General features: G+C 41.9%; 1 protein-coding gene across 4 annotated transcripts in view; it reads left to right on the top strand.

Moving 5' to 3' along the window:
* The window catches only part of cdh8 (cadherin 8), an 88,887-nt gene that overhangs the window by 59,987 nt on the left and 12,653 nt on the right, over positions 1 to 16,247 (top strand). For 3 of the 4 annotated variants that reach the window (XM_077000467.1, XM_077000483.1, XM_077000494.1), the window contains 4 exons: positions 539 to 658; positions 6,711 to 6,878; positions 6,988 to 7,175; positions 10,660 to 10,904. In XM_077000467.1, the coding sequence (XP_076856582.1) occupies positions 539 to 658; positions 6,711 to 6,878; positions 6,988 to 7,175; positions 10,660 to 10,904 (721 nt within the window). The remainder of the gene's footprint in view (positions 1 to 538; positions 659 to 6,710; positions 6,879 to 6,987; positions 7,176 to 10,659; positions 10,905 to 16,247) is intronic. The other variant, XM_077000474.1, reaches the window with a different exon arrangement.

Here is a 16,247-nt window from a genome sequence, read left to right as displayed (position 1 = left end):
CACACACACACACACACACACTGAACAAGCTCTTTGCCAGGCTGTCAGCATACCACAGATCGTCCTTTTCAAACAATTACCATACCGTCTGCACTGTCAGAGCACCATGGATCATTAGAGTATCACTCCCCTTTCTTCAGGGCCGTTGTTCCTATCTCAGCCATAGCAGGGATGAGGGTCCCCTGAGGGTCCCGTACAGCAGGCCTGTGTCCTGGGCTGCTTCAGCACCTTCTCCTGGGTGTGATGTGTGGAGAGCTCACAGCTGTGATACACCTGGGTTCAGCTGGTGTCCTAAAGCTTCAGCACATGTATAGAACAGAAGGGTTGCGTGTATCCCAGGGTAACCCCACACCATCAAACGGAGCTCTCACACCATAGAATCAGCAGGAAATATACTCGCCCTCAGAAAATGTTGGTGTTGTATAATCGTGTGATCATGGAGACTGATTCATTTCTTTTATAAGCAGTGAAAAGAGAGATAGGCAGGTTTATACTTTTTGTCTCATTTTCTAAGGCTGTGCTTTCTCCTGCTCTACAGGAGCGTCTGTGACGAGAGTTACAGCCACAGACGCAGACGACCCCGTGTACGGGAACAGTGCCAAACTGGTCTACAGCATTCTGGAAGGGCAGCCCTATTTCTCCATCGAGCAGAACTCTGGTAAGCAGACTGCTGTCGCGTGCTTACACACATCTCCACAAAGTCCAGATGGTCATGAATTACTAAAATTATGCAAATTTATCATCATTATCTCATTTTAACCTGATCAAAATTTTTTTAGATAGTGATGCATGTTAATGATAATGGTACATATGCCTTTGACACTTGCTTAGCATGCTTTTGGTTTGAAGGGTGAAAAAAATTAATAAACAATTAGATGAGTGGGGAAAAGACAAATAAAACAAGTCCTGAAAGTGTGTACAGCAGTGTGTGTGTGTGTGTGTGTGTGTGTGTGTGTGTGTGTGTGAATGTGCAATATTGTGTGTGTGTAGCAGTGCGTGTGTAGCAGTGTGTGTGCAATATTGTGTGTGTGAACCAGTGTGTGTGTGCAGAAGTGTGTTTGTGCAACAGTGTGTGTGCAGCAGTGTGTGTGTGTGTGTGTGTGTGTGTGTGTGTGCAGCATTGTGTGTGTGCAGCAGTGTGTGTGTGTGTGTGTGTGTGCAGCAGTGTGTATGTGTGTGCAGCAGTGTGTGTGTACAGCATCATGTATGTACAGCAGTGTGTGCAGCAGTCAGCGTGTGTGCATGTGTGCAGCAGTGAGTGTGTGTGTGCAGAAGTGTGTATGTGTGTGTGTGTGTGTGTGTGTGTGTGTGTGTGTGTGTGTGTGTGTGTGTGTGTGCGTGTGTGTGTGAGTGTGTGTGTGTGTGTGTGTAGCAGTGAGTGTGTGTGTGTACAGCAGCATGTTATGCTGGATGTGAACACCATGGCGATCTCTGAGTTCCATCTGCAGTCTGTGTCTTTTTAACTTGCCCTTTTTTTCCTAATTGCATTTTCAGCTCACTTGTTAACAATGTCTGTAAGCAACATGATTAAATAATGGTGAAATTACATTAATAAGCAATGAGATGGAAATGAACAGCTCGTAATTTGGGAACACAACAGACAATAAACAAGGCCTGTGTCTGTCCAAATTGTATGTGCATGTTAAATAAATATACCTTTTTTTTTCTTGCATACAGCGTTGAGCTTGCTCCATAACACCAGACATTTCAATCATTCAGCGCCAGTCAAAGTGTAGAAATGCAAATGGTGGGTAGAGGCTGAGAGTGAGGATCAGGATGCACTGGCTGCATGATTACTGAGCCTACGCAGATGGCTCATTCAAGGAAGCCAGATGTTTTAATGAATGTTAATGAAAAATAAAAGGTAAAGGAAAAACAACCATTAGAATCCATTTGACACTTCCAACACTGCGAGGAAATGAGATGCATTTGATAAATAAGTAAACATCATGCTTCAATTCATCACTGGCGTAATTGCAGGCAGAAACCCTTCTAAACATCTATGGAAATTAATGTTTGTATTTCTTTCCCTCTGTGATGATTAGAAATTCAATTGAAAAGTTAAAGATCAGGTTTGACAAGAGGTGCATATGCAGACCTGTGTGAATTTAAATGTAGGTGAACTAGAAGTCCACCAAAATATTTTAGAATTTTTCTTTCACCTTTTATAGAGGGTATAGAGATGTGAGAAAGAGAAGTGAGATTAAGAAGGAGAGAGAAAAAGACAGAAGGAGAGTGAGAGAGGGAGATAAAGAGAATGAGAAAGAAGGAGAGAGGTGAGTGGAGAGTCAGGCAAGAGAATATAAAGATATAGAGAAGAGAGAGAAAGAGAGAGATAGGTGAAGAGGGAGGATGTGGTGAGAGATATGATGTGTCATTTCCTTAATCATGGTAAACATGAGGTTGAACAAATTTGGGGTAACGCACTGATTGACAACTCGGAAGATTCTGCATACAGCAATGAAATGTTCCTAATCAGACTGGTAATATTTTAACAATCTCACACTTTTCCATTACGAGTTTTTACCTTATTGAGCAGGGTTTCATCTACCCTGAATAACGACCTCTCACCTTCTGTCACTCCGTTGCAACTGGAGGCTTTGCATGGACATTGTTTTATCAGCAAGTATTTTAAACTGACACAGTACAGTTCAGGAGCATGTAATAGAGCCCACACTCAAAGGTTAAAGGGAGCATGGAGCTCAATTCATTTGCCAGCCAAAACATTTCTGAACATAAAATCAAAATACAGTTTATCATTATTACCTTAGTAATGTGATCACTCAGTATAATTGCTATATTAATAGTAATATAAATAAAATGTATATTATAGTTTATGCTGATGCACGAACAATATATTTATAGGTGAGATATGACAATCTTATTTTCTTTTATCCACAGACAGCTTGGTATTGGTTATCCAAGAAAGGAAAGTGTCTTAATTATTTTGATTCATTAAGACAACCAGGCATAATGTTTAAAAAGAAAATACAAAGACTGCAAAGACTGGCAAAGGCTATGTTTCCTCAGTAATCAGTAAAGAAGGATTTTTATTGAGCTGAATTACTATTTTAAAGGTGTTTCAGCCCTGACAGTAAAGGACAGGATGGTAGGGAGTTCAGGGTCCTGACTAACTGTTTAATTGGGGATAGTGAGTTACGGGGTGAACATGTACTGAATAATGGTCCTCAGTGTCTTTGTGTATCATACCCAGCTAGAAAATCTTGTCCATTTTCTAATGTTTTGTTTTCCTAGTAACAAATGTAATGAGTCATAGTTTTGCTTTTTATATTTGCACACCAGTGTCCATTCGATGTACATCCCTTGCTTATCATTGTATACCACGTCTAATAAACCCATACAAACAAAGTTTCCTCTAGTTATAAGGCTCTCACAGACAATTGGAGGGGAACCATCTTTTACAGGCCTCCGTACATTTGTTCCAAAAGAGTGCAGCCTCAGAGTAGACCTCAGAGTAGACCGCAGAGTAGACCGCAGAGTAGTTCAAACACTAACAGTAGAACACTGTCCCTAAACAGTAGAATACCAACGTTCAAACACTAACAGTAGAACACTGTCCCTAAACAGTAGAATACCAACGTTCAAACACTAACAGTAGAACACTGTCCCTAAACAGTAGAATACCAACGTTCAAACACTAACAGTAGAACACTGACAGTAAAACACAGCCAGCAGAAATCACCTTATTGCAGCAGCAGCTATTTTAAGGATGGCTCTTCTGCATTTTATCTTTTACAATAACTTCCTGTTTACATTAGCTGCGATTAGAAAATACCATAATGATGGGAAAAGTGTGGGAGCATTCACAACATGTTTGACAGCCATGTGATGGTTTTAACATGATGGCAACTACTTCCTTCCAGCTATTTCCAGCTGGGCAGACAACAGAAAAATATAGCCAGAAATAACACAAAGGTATGATGGATGTTATTTAGCTAATGATGCTTAAATACTTGTTTACTAATTAGACAATTTGAACATTAAATATGTAATAGTCAACATTTAGCTATGTTACAGTATATTAAATTAATGCCTAATATTACAAAATATATTACAAAATCACATGGATTGTTATGCGAATGACCACGAGTCAGCTTGCAGTTCTGATGCTGTGACAGATTGAAGTTGTGAATGATTGATAATGGGGCACCACCCTGAACATGGGCAAATAGAGCTTTAACGGTACAGCTGATAACAGTACAGAAGATAATACTAACAAATAGGCTAACTAGAGTAATGAAAGAAAATATTAATACAAATTTAGCTAATAATTAACTTTAATTGACAACACAGTTCAAATAAAACCTTCACTAACCAAGCGATTACCAATGAGTAAATAAAGGCCTCAAGAGAAATGTAAGGAGAGGGGGGGAGACCCTAAAGAGAAAGATTTAATAGGACCAGCAGATAGTGACTACTGGGCTAATGGGGTGAAGCTACTAAGCAGAGAGGTATGGACCAGGATAATTCTATTCAGACAAATTCACGATTGCCACCGCAAGACACAGCATATGAACAAAGTCAAAGCACTTTGGCCTGAAAGATGATACAGATGATTCACATAAATGTATTTTTTGAAAAACATTTTTTTTCTTCTTCTTTTCCTTTGAGGCTTTGACTTGGATTTCCCTTAAAGTCTAACTGACTATTATGTGAAGTGGTATTTAACTAACTTTTAGGGGCATTATTCTTAAGAGGTTGATTGGTCAGTTACAATAGCAAATCTAATACTAATCTAATAAGTAATGAAAAGAGGTACGTAGAACAGAAAAGCAGCACTCCCATGGGTCATGGTCCATGGGTCACCCAGAGGAGGGGTCACCAGAGGGTAGATTAAGGAGCATTCACCACTACACTGATGTTAAAGATGTTTAATAATATTACAATGTGATTATGCAGATCATCCAGTAAAACACTCACAGTAGAACACTGACTATGTAACACAGTACAACACTGTGGAGCACCCACATTTTGGATACCTTACTGTGGAACCCTTACTATAGAAGAAGCATAGTAGAACAGTGTCTGGAACGTAAAACACAGTATGGAACACACAGTAGAACACTATGTAACACTCACAGTAGAACACTATGTAACACTCATAGTAGAACACTGACTATGTAACAGTCACAGTAGGACACTGACCATGTAACAGTCACAGTAGAACACAATGTAACACTCACAGTAGAACATTGTGGATCACTAACAGGTGAACACTGACTATGTAACACTCACAGTAGAACACTGACCATATAACAGTCACAGTAGAACACAATGTAACACTCACAGTAGAACATTGTGGATCACTAACAGGTGAACACTGACTATGTAACACACGAACACTGACCATATAACACTCACAGTAGAACACTATGTAACACAGTAGAGCACTGTGGATCACTAACAGTAGAACACTGTGGATCACTAACAGTAGAACCCTTTCTATGGAACAATCTCTGTAGAACCCTTGCTATGGAACAAGCATAGTAGAACACTGACTATAGAACAGCAGAATGCTCACAGTAAAACGTGTCCAGTCAGACCGTGTCAATGTGACCTCACAGATGCTGCAAGTGGCAGGTCTCCACATGCGCTCCCTTAGCAGGTCTCCACATGCGCTCCCTTAGCAGGTCTCCACATGCGCTCCCTTAGCAGGTCTCCACATGCGCTCCCTTAGCAGGTCTCCACATGCGCTCCCTTAGCAGGTCTCCACATGCGCTCCCTTAGCAGGTCTCCACATGCGCTCCCTTAGCAGGTCTCCACATGCGCTCCCTTAGCAGGTCTCCACTCCCTTTGTCCAGTCAGTTGCTACCTCAGCTGATTTTCTGCATACTGTTCCTAATTCCCTTCAACTAAATCCAGGCATGGTGCCAAAAAAAAAATAAAAATGTTCAATACATTTGCCCTGGCCTGTTAGCTTCTGTTCTAATACAGTTAAGGTGGCATATCTGGCATACAGTTGGGTTAGGGTTCATGTATAATGTATATATAATCTTATATAGTATTATTATAGGAAAAAAACTTTTTTGAAAAAAGAGATCATAGAGCAAAATCTAGTAGCCAAGTTTCTTTGTGTTTAATGATTCTGGTAGGCAGTTTAAGAGCACACCTCCACCCGAGCCATGCTTCTAGTGCATTACAAAGGGTCCTGTTGTCTCATATTCCTTCCTCTACAGGCCTAGTAGGTTCTGTCACATTATGCTGAGGGGCACATGTATAATTAAAGCAGATTGTCAGGATATTTCATTGGACATCTCTTTATTCCTCTTTAGATACACCTACTCATATCTCATAGTGTATGTGTCCTTTTACCAGAATGTCCAATAAATCCCAGAGCTTGGAGGTCATTGGTGGAGGACATAAAGAGTAACAGAAAAAAGCTTTAAATAAAGGTAGTCATTGAGATAATTAGTCAGCCGCGCCAAGCCCGTTGAGATCAGCATAGATGGCAGATAGGCACAGATTCACGACTCTGCTTTAAAGATTTCAATAGGGAGTTTTGACTTTATAAAAGATGGGAAATGAGGGTAGTAGATCATTCAACTTCAATTCAAAGGGAAGTTCAAACAACTTAAAGAGTTCAACCAGTTTCTCACAGTGTCCTGAGTGATATCCTGAGCTCTCACAACAATCAGAGCTCAAATCAGTAATCTCAATGCTTCCAACATGTTTTTCCCTCCTGATTTCAGCAGTCATCAAAGTTGCCCTGGCTGGCATGGATCGGGAGATGAGGGAGGAATACCTGGTTGTCATCCAAGCAAAAGACATGGGAGGTCACATGGGTGGGCTGTCAGGAACCACAACCGTCACCGTGACGCTGACCGATATCAATGACAACCCGCCAAAGTTTTCAAAAGGTGAACAAATCCACCATCATGGGCATTGTGTACAGTGCACTCCATATACTTATTGCATCAAATGGTGCATTTATTTAACACTGAAATATTTATGGCTTCTGTGATTCAGGGACATATGAGTTCACCATTCCTGAAGATCTAGGCATTGGTAAACCAGGGGGACGAGTGAAAGCAAATGATCGAGACATTGGAGACAATGCCAAATCTACCTACAGCATCATCGGAGGAGACGAGAGAGATGTGTTTGAGATCGTTACAGATTCTCAGACCCAAGAGGGAATCCTCACACTTAAAAAGGTGAGACAAGGCAGAAAAGATAATACATCACAGCATTTGTTAAAAAAACTCATTATAGGACCTCGACACTAAAGAACCAAGATGTCTAGGAAAGAAAAACCTGAATTATGCTCCTCATGAAGAAAAACCAAGATATTTTAACTGTCTCGAGGTCTAGAGGTGTTTCGATTAAAAAACACTGCAACAGCACAGCCCTCTCAACCTGTACCACAGCTGTATGATTTTGAATATGCAATAGTTATTGTATGCAAATTGGGAGCCTTCATGAATGATTAGAATACGATGTAATAAATTTATCAGCCAAGGACATCTACATGGTTAAACCAGAACACTGTCACAATGATTGCCATGTATGCAAATAACATGACTTAATCATGGGGTTTTATTAGACCAAGACTTATCTTATTGCTATTCAAACCAAATGTAAATAAATTTGACCTGTATTCGCAATGTGTCCCGAGTTTGTATTGCTGATTTAGGTTAAGATTTCTCTCTAATTTGCCATGATTTTGCCAGCATAAACAGATCCTAGATCAGCACTTTGTGAATCCTTGTGAATACAGGCCAGTGTATATGGGGCTGGGTTTGAGCTTTTTCACCTATTATGATTCTCCAAAAGGAGGACAGAATTTGGGTTGATTTAAACTCAGGTCAACTTCACTGATATTTTATGTAGTCTGTATTTGTAATTTCCATAAAAATAAATATAGAAATAAACCATGCTAGCATAATGACGGAGGATGTGTACCTCTGCAATAAATGAAGCATTTACAAGGGAGTGCTGAGAAGGGCAGAGAGAGAGAGAGAGAGAGAGAGAGAGAGAGAGAGAGAAAGAGTCAGATAAACAACGGATTGAAACAAGAACAAATAAATAAATATATATATATATATATATATATATATATATATATATATATATATTGTATATTTTTATTAGTTTGTATATGCGTGTGTGTGTGCGTGTGTGTGCGTGTGTGAGAATGAGAGAGAGAGAGAGAGAGAGAGAGAGAGAGAGAGAGAGAGGTTAACGTTACCTAAAGTCTCTATGTCCAGCTGAATTTCAGATAGATCTGCTGTTAATGTCTCTCATCCCCACTGCATTGACCTGGTCTCTGTTGGCTGCATGGCTAATTGCATGACGGATGACACAGCCTAAGAAAAAACAGCACTCACCCACCTCCTTGCTGTCACCCGCACATGCCCGGCCAGAGCCGGAGCTCCAGAGAGCCACGTGGGGAACCTTCTGATCCCTACGCCACCCCCACCCCCCACAGCTGTGTGCAAACATCCGTTTGCCCTCCACCTTTGGCTGGGACTCCACGTGCAGGGACTCCAGCCGAAGCATAAGCTCAGCAGAGGATAAAGACTATGGCCTGAGCCCAGCTACCCTTAATAATGAATCAAAAACAAACAAATAAATACATCAGAAGGAGTTTGGCTACTGCTAAATGTTGAGTTCAAATTATCAAAGAGCCTTTGCAGCAAGGTTAAATGTATTGATCGACTGTAGGTTTGCGGAAGACGGCTTTGTTGTGCAGGGGTGTGTGCTTTCATCCTGCCCCTGTGCCACCCCCTCAGGCTACAGAGAAGGTGGCAAGGATGGCTACCCCACCCCCACCACCCCAACAACCTCCCATCACACTATGAGAGTCTTTGATGTTTCTAAATATACCCCACACCCACACACTCGAACCTGCGCTACCGCAAACACCACTTCAGGCCACAAACAATAACTACAGGCCTGAAATGGTAGGCAGCAAACTGACACACACCTGCCCCAATATTCCTGCCCCCACACACCTGCCACAACACACCACTCCACACACCTGCCTCCATACAGCACACAGCAGCCAGAGGCTCCTTCAGGACGTGGAGGCCAGACTGTGGATGCTGATTGACAGCCTGCTTCACCCCCTCAGAACAAAGAGTACTGATAGTCCACTGACATGAGTTTGCACTTAAACACTCAGCACTGGACCCTGCTGAAACCTTGCAGCCTAAACTAACCTGCATCATCAAGCAGGTTCCTCGCTACATGAAATTCTATAATATCTTCTTACTCATCAGATCTGCAGTCCTGTAGACAGGGCATGAGCCTGAATGGGCTAAATCCACTTTTTTCGCTGAGAGTATGTGCAGATTTTTAAGCGAGCCAAACTTGAACACCCGTTTTTTTTTTTCACATTGCAGGGCAGGTGACAGGTGGTCTGGTTCAGTTAAACAGGATCTATTAACCCTGTGGTGGAGGACAGTGCCCTCACGTACATTCTCTAGCAGGTGCCCCAGTCACTCCCTGCATAAGGACACTGCAGCAGACAGACAGGGATTGGCCAGGCGTGTGGACACAGAGCCCTACAGTAGAGAGATGTCTGCAGCTCCTCTCATTCAGCTCAGTCCGGCACAGCCCGCACACTCGGCACCGCCCGCCTGGCACCGCCCGTTCAGCACCGCCCGCCCAGCTTACAGACATCCACCCTGAAAGCCATTAGCACACAGAAGAAATTGCTCATTCTGGTACCATTGCTAATTCTGCATGCTGGCTCGCTGCTTTTCACTATAACTCGCGCTGATGGACCAGGACCCAGACTGCAGCCCATTATCCGAGCATTAGAGCAGGAACCCAGGTGATCTGGAATATGAGTGTCTGTGAATGACCATGGAAGAAGCAGCTAGTACATCTGTGACATTTTTACATAATGTAAAGTGACCGGGAGGCAGTCTGAGTTTGTTCTGGAACTTGGTCTCCTTCTCGTGCAGAGATGTGCAGAGGTTTGTTTCATCTCAGCAGGCTTCTTCATCCAGAAGTACAAATCATGCCCAAATTGCTTTTACCTGATACTTCAATAATATTTCTCTACTAATATTTCTCCCCTGGATCACTGCCTCAGAGAATACATTAACTATGTTAACGTCATGGTGTTGTAGGCTAGGATAATTTTGTTTTCAGAAAACACAAACATACAAATTATATTTTTCATGATTGCTTAACAATTTGCAATGCAATCGTGGTGATTCCATTAGATTAACCTTATTTGCAGGCTCATCTAAAGCTCAAACAGATGATGTCTCAGAGCACAAATTAATGCCCCTTCCAGCGCATCAGGTGAGAGAGTGATTATTGCCACTAAATAACATTTCTGTTCCCTGTGTTATTGTGTCTGCTGCGTTCTCACGTCTGCTGTGTGCTGTCAGACCCTGTTGAAGAACATGCTAACAGTGACAATGGCACTGAACAGGGACAGTGTGTCCATCCTGAACCCTGAACTGGGACACTGTGTCCATCCTGAATCCTGAACAGGGAGAGTTTGTCCATCCTGAACCCTGAACAGGAACAGTGTGTCCATCCTGAACCCTGAACTGGGACACTGTGTCCATCCTGAACCCTCAACAGGGACAGTGTGATCATCCTGAAACCTGAACCAGGACAGTGTGTCCATCCTGCCATGCTCAGTAGCAACACAGATTTCTCTTTCACTTCTCACAGCCGCTGGACTTTGAGACCAAAAGGTTTTACAATCTGACGGTGGTGGCGACGAACGTGCGCCCATCGACGACAGGCGTGCCCTTCATGGACCAGGCCATGGTGAAGATCGTGGTGGAGGACACAGATGAACCACCGGTCTTCTCCAAGTCTGTGTATGTGTTTGAGGTGCACGAGAACGCCCTTGTTAGCACGCCGATCGGCTCAGTCGGAGCACGGGACCAGGATTCCACACGCAGCCTCATAAGGTAAACGAGCATCGTAGCACACCAGAACCACCAGGGCTGTTGGCAGTATGTATATTTACATCACAGGTCTGGGCACTGAAGCCTAGCTGATTTGTTCTAAACATTTCTGCTTACTGAAAGTCCACCAAAGGACAATTTGTACAAAAGTATTTATTAAGTTCTAGAAAATAGAAATGCATTAAACTTCACATAAAAACAGAAATAGAAATACACATGTTAACTAAGCGGCCCTCCCGTTTGTGTGAGGTTGATCCTCTGCAGTATCGGCTGGGACGTTGGCACTAGGAGATTTATTTCACAAAATGCATTTCACTTGTGCGACTTGGCCCTGAAAATATCACAAGGGCACCTTGACTGTAGGTTACACAGGCAATTTCTCTCTGTCCAGCCCAGCATTTCATTAATTCTCTAGTGACTCGCCGTGTTTCAGGGACAACACTCAACAGGTTGGGTAATTACACAGAGAACCAGGACTGCCAGAGAAACCGCAATCGGAGAGATTTTTTTATTTTTTTATTTTCCCAGAGTTCATCTGGAGTGTACATCCTCGTGATTGCTATTTTATACGTCCAGATGTGCATATTCAGTCATATCCTTATATCTAGCTGTCCCTTAATGGTGGGGAACATCTGTTTGTCCTCACTCCTAGGGAGTGTACGGAGTCTGGGACGCTGTCTCACCTGGTTTTATTGCTTTCTCATTTTCAGGGTTAGTGCTATGTGCAATAATCAGAGACATACTTCATTTCTATGGGGCTGAGTCTTTGAGAATGACTTAAACAACCGTCATAAACCTCCCTGCATTGATCGGTTGGAGTAGCAATTGAAAATCCAGGCGTGTTGCCTCCACCATAATGATATATTTTAGTAGCTTTTGTTTGTTTGTTTGTGTTCCATGTCTGGAAAGAAAAATAACCTGATCATTTATCTTGACTGCCGTAAACTATCACTGGCATTATGTCTTCTCAGTATGGAATAGCTTCCCGACAACGCTAGTTATTGTATTTGCCTGGCTAGTTTTGTGAAACTCTACACTGTTACATTGTGTCCACACACCATTTCTGTTTGTAAGATGAATTACTTCTATCCTGAGGCCATCAAGTAATTAGGTTTGGCAAGAAACTCTCCAGCATAAAAAAAGAAAAAAGAAATAAATGTGTAATATATATATATATATATATATATATATATATATATGTGTGTGTGTGTGTGTGTGTGTGTGTGTGTGTGTGTAAATGTTTGTATGTGTCACGGTTCAGCTGTCAAATTACAGCCCCGGACTCCTCCGTTTTGGGTGTGTGTTTACGTTGTCTACATCAAGGCGTCTGCGTCTGTGGATCTCCGTGGGTGCAGTTGTGTCTGAGTGTATATTGGTCTCACCTGTGGCTCGGGGCTTATGTGGTTCGTCTATTTAATGTGTGTTCGCACAGTGTCCCGTGCTGGTCTTTGTCTTAAGTCTGCACATTTGTGTGTTTCATATGTTCTATGTGCGCTAACTGCACTATAATTGTGAGTGAAAATAAAAGTGACCGTGAGTGAACGGAAGGAATCTGTGCCTCGTCCTTCGTCGCGCATCACAGCAGCCCCTGACCCCTCCCCTTTGGGCGTGTGTTTATGTCGTCTACGTCCAGACGTCTGCATCTGTGTATCTATGTGAGTGCAGTTGTATCTGAGTGCGTTCATCAGTCTCACCTGTGGCTCGTCTCATCATCATTAGGGACTTATGTGGTTTGTCTATTTAATGTGCGTTAGCGCAGTGTCCCGTGCTCGAAGTCTTATACGTCTGAATGTGTAAGTGTTCTACGTGCGCTGTCTGTGCTAAATTGTATGAATTAAAGTTTGTGTTCAAGACTGGACTCGTGCCTCATCCCTCTCCCAGCGCCTCAGCGTTGGGTATGCATGTGTTCATATGCATGTGTGTATATATATATATATGTGTGTGTGTGTGTGTGTGTGTGTGTGTGTGTTTGTGTGTGCGCATGTGTATATTTACATAAAAATATATACAAATATATATATATATATATATATATATATATATATATATATATATATATATATATATATATATATATATATATAATTTCGATATTTTGCAGAAGCAACAGACCCCTTAAATGAATTCTGAGACATAAAGTGGCCCAGATACAATCCTGTCTAGCGGGACAGATAATGTCATTTAAAGGTAAAAGGCACTTTGCAAATGGAAGCACAGAACAAAAAGGAACTGGCAGACTAACACGTCCTAGTACCTTGAGTTTGGCTTGAGCACAGATTACCGTATATACCTTGAATCAAATCAGTCTTTTTCTGTCTCCTTCTTTCTCTGTCTCCCTCTTCCCCTCCCTCTCTTCCATCTCGTCAACAAGCCCAAAGCTATACTTAATGCACTGAACCATAAGACATTGCAGGTAGACTCTGGCTAAAGCATACCAGCATTCTCCCCCACAGATCGCTTAGCCTGTTACTAGCGAGTAATCAAATGCACTCTGTTACTCTGCTGCTCAGACAGCAGCAGGTTTTGAACGGCTGCCTCAGTGTTCATGCGGCGAGATTGTGGCGAGGTTGTGATTAGCAGAGCTTACTTAACCTCTTCTGACAGACGTCCCCTGCAGACACGATTTCTGTCTTGTCACCTGACACGTAGCATAAGCAATGCAAGACGATTGGTCTTGTTAGAGCGGTTTGAACTGATTGAGCTCTCTGTACTCAGCATGCACACTACAGAGATTTTAATGCAGGTATATCCTCTGCAGCACATTTGCATCTGCACAGCAGCTGAGGGCAGTGGCCCGTCGGACACCGCACTGTGGCAACCAGTGAACTGTGTATCTGTGACCCTCTCTGTGGAATAACTGACCTAATAACAAAGAGGCAAAGGCAACATGCAGTGATACAGCTGATCTAGTTCTGCATGCAGAGAAACAGAGTGTACAGATCAAACAACTCAAGCAAGAAACTATCACAAAACAAATTTGCTAATGATGCATTTTCAGCCTGTTTCTGACCTCATATTCTGCAAAACACGTGCAGTTATAATTCATAATAAATAAGTACATTATTATTATTATCATCAACATAATAATAATAATAATAATAATAATTCCGTGGGCCAAATTTGGATGATAGCTCCAAAGAACGAGAACGTAACACTCGTGACGGAGTGTTTTTTCAATAGCCCTGAAATAAATGCTCTGGTTTAAAATTAATTCTCCCGTCAAAATTAATTCTCCCGTCAAAAAATATTTTTAACAATTTATTCTGGGTCCGGATGGGATGGCATTTGGGTCCGTATCTGGACCGAGGTCCGTCGGTTGCAGACCACGGAAATAGAAATTTGCAGAGTTAATCAGGAATGAGATTGAGTTTGGACAGGACTGCGTTCGGGTCCGGATCCGGACCGCGGTCCGCCTGTTAGTGACCTCTGATCTATGTTTTTTTTTTACATTTTACTAAATTTTTCAGATGGCATTATAAATTAAAATGAATCTACTACAGGAGCAGCTTTAGTGAATGGCTGCTATTGAGATGTACTGAATCTACTGCAGGAGCAGCTTTAGTGAATGACTGCTGTTCGGATTTACTGAATCTACTACAGGAGCAGCTGTAGTGAATGGCTGCTATTGAGATGTACTGAATCTACTGCAGGGGCAGCTGTAGTGAATGACTGCTGTTCAGATGTACTGAATCTACTTCAGGGGCAGCTGTAGTGAATGACTGCTGTTTAGATGTACTGAATCTACTGCAGGAGCAGCTGTAGTGAATGACTGTTGTTCAGATGTACTGAATCTACTACAGAAGCAGCTGTAGTGAATGGCTGCTGTTCACATGTACTGAATCTACTACACGAGCAGCTGTAGTGAATGACTGCTGTTCAAATGTACTGAATCTACTGCAGGAGTTGCTTTGTAATTGCACAAATGAACATTTAAAAGTCCAGTCTGAGGAGCTCTTCTGCTTGCTGTTAAGGCTAATTAAGCATTTCATTTCATCCTTTAAGGGTTATTACTTTGCTCATTCTGTTTTTCCATCAGAAGACAGAAGAACCTTTACAAGTGAGAAATATTTAATGGCTTTGAGAAACTGTTGCTTAATCATACACTATTCTCCAGCTTTGAAATCTGACCTTGAGAATTGCAATTACAAACAAGTGTGGTGCATAATTAGAGTATATGTGCATTTGTGTAACTGTTAATAGCAGTAGTTGAAACCTGACCTATGTTTGCATTGTTCTGGCCCTAAACAAACACACATAGTCTTCTTCTGTTCTTTTTTTATTTTTCACTGTAACTTTGCTGGTTTGATTGGCACGTAGCAGCACATTTCAGGGTCTGTCTCTCAGTGGTATGTGAAACTGTCAGAGCTTGACTGAAATACACTCAGTCTCCTGGAGAATGATCCCAGGTGGTGAGTGCTGTCTAGCTGCTTTTGTGTGTGTGTGTGTGTGTGTGTGTGTGTGTGTGTGTGTGTGTGTGTGTGTGTGTGTGCGCGCCTCAGGATCTACAATGCCTCCTAGCAGGAGCTGTGATGTCATGGCTGAATGCATTCTGTAGAATCTAGGCCAATGAGCTGCTTCCTTCATTACCTGTAGATGTTCCATCCGTGACTGTGCCTCTGTGTGGTGTGTGCTGGTGTGTGTGTATGCACTGTGTATTTACATGTAAATGAATATACACAGTCTCTAACATATTTGATACTGTCAGTGTATTGATGTCCATGCCGTTTGGTTCTCCTAAATTTTCAAGATGTTCTTTAAATATAAATACATATAAATATTCATAAAAGATGAAATATCGATATCATGGTAATACACATTTTATAACATAGTAAACAATCTAGCACCAGTAAGTAAGGTAGATGTTTGTGTGGTAAATTTGTTATATTTGAATTTGTTTGGCACATTAATCTTGTAGTGAAAATTTGATGACAGCCTTAATAGGTAGTTGACAGTTTCACTGATTTTTGTCCAGTGACTGAGCTGTTTTGTCCTGTGACTGTGCTGAGCTGTTTTGTATTGTGACTGTGCTGAGCTGTTTTGTACTGTGACTGTGCTGAGTTGTTTTGTCCTGTGACTGTGCTGAGTTGTTTTGTACTGTGACTGTGCTGAGTTGTTTTGTACTGTGACTGTGCTGAGTTGTTTTGTACTGTGACTGTGCTGAGCTGTTTTGTACTGTGACTGTGCTGAGCTGTTTTGTACTGTGACTGTGCTGAGTTGTTTTGTACTGTGACTGTGCTGAGTTGTTTTGTACTGTGACTGTGCTGAGCTGTTTTGTACTGTGACTGTGCTGAGCTGTTTTGTACCGTGACTGTGCTGAGCTGTTTTGTACTGTGACTGTGCTGAGCT

The sequence above is a fragment of the Brachyhypopomus gauderio genome, chromosome 1, assembly GCF_052324685.1.
Source record: "Brachyhypopomus gauderio isolate BG-103 chromosome 1, BGAUD_0.2, whole genome shotgun sequence".
NCBI lineage: Eukaryota > Metazoa > Chordata > Actinopteri > Gymnotiformes > Hypopomidae > Brachyhypopomus > Brachyhypopomus gauderio.
Note: the sequence above shows the minus strand (reverse complement) of the source record. Positions and strands in the feature narration are given on the sequence as shown.